Genomic DNA, 5,095 nt, shown 5'->3' with positions numbered 1-5,095 from the left:
AGAGGCACTTAAAATGTGGGATAAGGCCGGTTTCTTCCTCCTACTTCAGGGGAAAAAATAGAAGAAAGAAAAATAAAAAAGGGAAGGCGCTTCAATCTCAAACATATGGATCTTGAATGTTCAACAATGTTGATGGTTAAAATATTCAGATTGGTTAACAAGTTAGCATGAACTGCTTTTTTATTTTACCTGCTGGTAGGTGTTATATATTAATCTTCTCATCTTATAACCCTTTCTCTTTACTGCATCAATTTGCATGCCTGTATCATAAACAGTAATATAACCATTTTTTCCTAAATATTTCAACGTTTTTATTACCTTTAGTACATTTCATTATATATAAACAGTATGATCCCAAGCCACCCACTTCTTATGGACATAGTGCACTTCAGGAAATCATTCTCTCTTTCCCATGCAAGTTCCGTATTCAGAGGTAGCAATCAACCAGCAGATAAGCTTGTAGGAGAGGGAACCAATGAAGACTACTTTTTGCTTAACTTGATTCCCTTTGCTATTCGCCCACTTTTCCTTGCCGATGTGATTAGTATTATGTATTAGGAACCTAGTTTCTGTGGGATTTCCACCCCCAAAAAAACTCACCCTATATAAATATTGAAGATGATATTAGTGGAGATAAACATGAAGCTCGAGTTATCCGTCCGACCCTTCCCCAACATCCACGAGATTAACCTAAACGACTGTGACTTTGATTCTTTAAAACTGCGACCAATTGACTGATTGGATGCGATATGACTTCATCTTGTTCGCCTGCAGCTTTATGGGATTCCACGTTTCCTACCCGTACAGTCATCAGAGATCAATCATTACGTACGTGCTAAATGGAAGAGATAATTTGGACGCTATTTGCTACTATGTCCCAGGCTGGAAATACATAATTGAGAGCTACCCAATCCTTATCCATTGATTGCTTTGTGGCTTTGAGGAGACCAAAAACAAAAACATGAGTTCATGAACGGATAATATTTGTCCGTATGGTGCTCCTCGTACGACTGAAGTAATTCTCCTTCCTTCGTTTCTTTTACCAAGATGATGATGATCATACCCAGATGGAGTAAAAAGTTGAGTAGAAAGATGCCACTTTTATATATTGCTGCTTCTACCAATAGAACCTGCATGTAAAAGAACTTTATTTCATGGATCATAATGCTTCCTTTAGTTAGCATTCAAAGGAAGGCCGCAATTTCTTCATACTCAAGTCGATGAGAGAATCATGACACATTTTGTGGTTTTATGTGATGGTGACAGCAAGCATATATATTATTTACCATGATGTATATGATTGAAGGCATAATTATAGATTGAAACATCTGCAGTCAAAAAGAAGACCGGCATCTTATTTTGAAAGCATGCATTTTTAGCAGCCATATTTCCTGTTTATACTGCGAATAGAGATTGCATGGTAATCGTATATACTGCAGTCGTGGGTTTCGTTTCCTCTAGAATGCCGAGCACAGGGATTGGTGGGGTTAAGCGGCCAGGCAAACAGTACTCTGATAGAATTTTCTTCTTGACTACAATACGCGGAAATTTCTTAGGCTTAGTATACTGGGGCGATAGGCTAATATAATTAAAACTTAAACATGTCCTTTTGAGGGTTGGTCATCTCTGGACGGCTATCAGGATTATTCTACTCTGTTCATGTCGCTATAAAGCTTGGAAATTCCCCGTCTCTTCCGAAGGTCCAGCTAATACAAATCTATATATCAATATCCTATCAACTTTAGAATCGCCACACAGTGAGATACGTTTGGCATTGTAATACTGTTCTCCAGACACGATTACCGACTGCCTTTATATTAATTGGAACTCTTTATGAGTGGCTCTAAGTCAAATATTTTTCCATGAGAGAATGGCTCAGTTATGGTTGTCATTTTCTGGAGTCATTGGATTCTGAGGTACTGAATTGCTGTGAATGTGGATACCCGCTGTCAAGACGAGTAGAAAGAAACAGCTGTAACACATTATTTCGTTCCTGTGAACTCTTTACTCTTTCAACCTCTAACTTTATGGCACAAGCTTTTCTTTCCAGGAAACGGGCAAGTAGGGCCGGTGCAACAGGGTTCGCCGGACTGCGGCCAGTCTGGTGCATTGGCCAGTCCTCTGAGATACAGGACAATGAGTGCGTGTCAGATGCCGAACCTATGGAGAGGCTGTTCGCTGTGTCGGCAGGTCCATGATGGGACGTAGAGCTCCCGCACGGTTGCTGGATCACGCCCACGCGGAATTCGCCGCGTGGAGAATAAATGTCAGGTGTCGTCCAAGCAGCCAACTGTCTGCGCGGGAGTCTCCCTCCTTGAAATATAGAGTTCCATCCGACCCTAGCTTAGCTGGACTTATGGATGGTTTTAAGAGGTGAAAGAGTAGACAAGCGTAATCATATGAGTTATGACACAACACCTCACGTTCTAATTTAGATTGAAGTCCAGAGTCTTCTCTTTCTTTCCGCCAAGCCAAAAAGCACAAGAGACAAAAGACCCTCTCTAGTAGTCCCAGAGACTGATATTTTACACCTCACGAGTAGTCTCTCCCCCATGGCCGACCTCCACCACCCTCTCTGATGTATATAAAATCCTCTTCCCACTTCCATCACACTTCAAAATTAAAAACTTTCTTCCTCCATTCCGAAGCCCCCAAGCTCCCTTCCTAATATTTAGTTGTTAATACTCGAAGAAGCAGACATAATGACTTCCTCCGTTCTTCTGATATTCCTCTGTTTCCTTCTCTTCCAACCGTTTCACCCTATCTCCATGGCAGCACCACCAGCAACAACAAAGACTAATAAGCCCCTTATTTTGCCGCTTAGGACCCAAAAGATGGCTTCTTTATCACTCCCTGCTCCTCCAAGCAAGCTCCTCTTCCATCACAATGTCAGCCTCACCGTCTCTCTCTCCGTCGGCTCGCCGCCCCAGAATGTCTCCCTGGTTCTCGATACCGGCAGCGAGCTCCCCTGGCTCCTCTGCGGCTCCAAAACATTGCCTGCCTACCGTCCCCGCTCCTCCTCCTCCTACTCCCCCATCCCCTGCTCCTCCCATACCTGCCGCTCCCAGACCCGCGACCTCCCCATCCCGGCCTCCTGCGACGCCTCTCGCCTCTGCCACGTCGCCATCTCCTACGCCGACGCCTCCTCCTCCGAGGGCACCCTCGCCTCCGACCTCTTCTCCCTCGGCGCCTCCCGTCCCCTGCGCACCGCCTTTGGTTGCATGGCCTCCGCCTACTCCTCCGCCGCAGGCGACCCTGCCGTCGCCGGCATGCTCGGCATGAACAGGGGCTCCCTTTCGTTCGTCTCCCAGACCAACACCCGCCGCTTCTCGTACTGCATCTCCGACCGCGACTCCTCCGGAATCCTCCTCCTCGGCCACTCCGCCCTCTCCTTCCCACCACTCAACTACACTCCTCTCGTCAAAATCTCCCTCCCCCTCCCCTACTTCGACCGCGTCGCCTACTCCGTTCAATTGGAAGGCATCCGCGTGGGCTCCGTCCTCCTCCCCATCCCCAAATCCGTCCTCGTCCCGGACCACACCGGCGCCGGCCAGACCATGGTGGACTCCGGCACACAGTTCACCTTCCTCCTCGGCGCGGCCTACGACGCCTTAAAAATCGAATTTCTTCGGCAGACCAAGGGCGTTCTCACCCCCTTGGGCGAGCCCAGCTTCGTGTTCCAGGGGGCCTTCGACGCCTGCTTCCGGGTGCCGGAGCGGCCGCCGCTACCGCGTCTGCCGGAGGTGGTGCTGCTGTTCCAGGGGGCGGAGGTGGCCGTTTCCGGCGAGCGCCTGCTCTACCGGGCGGCCGGAGAGCGGCGAGGAGGAGATGGGGTGTGGTGTTTAACGTTCGGCAACTCGGACCTGGTGCCGCTCTCGGCGTACGTTATAGGGCACCACCACCAGCAGAACGTATGGGTCGAGTACGACCTGGAAAACGGTCGGGTCGGGTTCGCGCCGGTCCGGTGCGCCCTCGCGAGCCAGAAGCTGGGTGTGGTCCTATAATCATCGGGATTGACTCTTGAACCTTATTTCTGGGACGGATCCTACGCACTGCCGATTCATGGGACTCTGTGTGATTATCAGCTGACCTTGGCCGTTCGATTAGTCTGTAAATCCGCGGTGCTTGGTTGCTGGACGGAGACGTCGGCGCTTTTGGGTTCTGGTGATGGAAGGGTTATCCAATGGTCGAGATTGGTTGGTAGACTGAACAGGGGGATCGCATGGGTATGTGGGCTAGCTTGTACATATCTTGCAAGAGAGTTGGAGGAGAGGAGCGTATTTTACTCATGAGTGTGTATGGGATACTTATAGTTGCCACATGCAGATACATATTATACTTTAAATTTTATATATTGCCTTTTGATTTAAGTGGGTTCGGGAATTCAGCACATTGGAGATTGATTTTGGTCTTTGTATATGTTGAATTTTAGAAGGGTGCGTCAGAAAATAATGATGAGCCCAGTGGCTCATCAGCACGAATGGTTAAGAGCCTACTGGGGTATTTTTGTAGAATTGGGTTAGAAATTTTGTAAAATTTGTGAATTGGACTGTTCATTTAGAGGTCATGCATCAACGGACATTGTTCAACCTAAATTGTGATTCTTCATGCAGTCCAAAGACTAAAACATTGGTTCGATTTAGATAGATTTTTAGAAAATACAAGCTAGATGGGCTAATAAGTTTGATTACCATAGAATTTTCAACTCAATTCTATAGAAATATTCAAACAGTCTATGTTAGGATCATTGATTAATTTGTGCCAAACTTAGTTAGTTTTACCAAATTTTATTTTTATTGATTTGTGATTAATTGTGCCAAATTTAGTGAGTCTTACCAAATTCCGTCAACCTATTTTTATATATTATAATATACGGACTGGAATCTAATATTTTTTCTTTCATTCTTCTTCTTCAACGGCCTCCAAGGGTTCTGGATATGTAGACAGGAATATGCGATTAATTTAATTATTTTTTGTACCATCCTGGATTTGTAAAAGTTCTGAATTAGATGGATTGTTTAGCTGCAAGAAAATTTTATTACGTGGGAAAAAACAAAGGCCAAAAAACAGAGGTGTTGTCCGTTTATGTGCAATA

At 45.9% G+C, this 5,095-nt stretch overlaps 1 protein-coding gene across 1 annotated transcript; it reads left to right on the top strand.

Moving 5' to 3' along the window:
- Positions 1–2,507: 2,507 nt before the first annotated feature.
- LOC103704155 (aspartic proteinase PCS1-like) lies at positions 2,508–4,370 on the top strand. Its single transcript, XM_008787339.4, has one exon. The coding sequence runs from the start codon at positions 2,703–2,705 to the stop codon at positions 4,002–4,004; it is 1,302 nt and encodes a 433-aa protein (XP_008785561.2). The 5' UTR covers positions 2,508–2,702; the 3' UTR covers positions 4,005–4,370.
- Positions 4,371–5,095: the final 725 nt, after the last annotated feature.

This window comes from Phoenix dactylifera, chromosome 3, assembly GCF_009389715.1.
Source record: "Phoenix dactylifera cultivar Barhee BC4 chromosome 3, palm_55x_up_171113_PBpolish2nd_filt_p, whole genome shotgun sequence".
NCBI classification, from domain to species: domain Eukaryota; kingdom Viridiplantae; phylum Streptophyta; class Magnoliopsida; order Arecales; family Arecaceae; genus Phoenix; species Phoenix dactylifera.
Note: the sequence above shows the minus strand (reverse complement) of the source record. Positions and strands in the feature narration are given on the sequence as shown.

Bases quoted from the DNA above. Each gene is read 5' to 3' on its own strand.
- LOC103704155 (XM_008787339.4), top strand. From the start codon at position 2,703: ATGACTTCCTCCGTTCTTCTGATATTCCTCTGTTTCCTTCTCTTCCAA.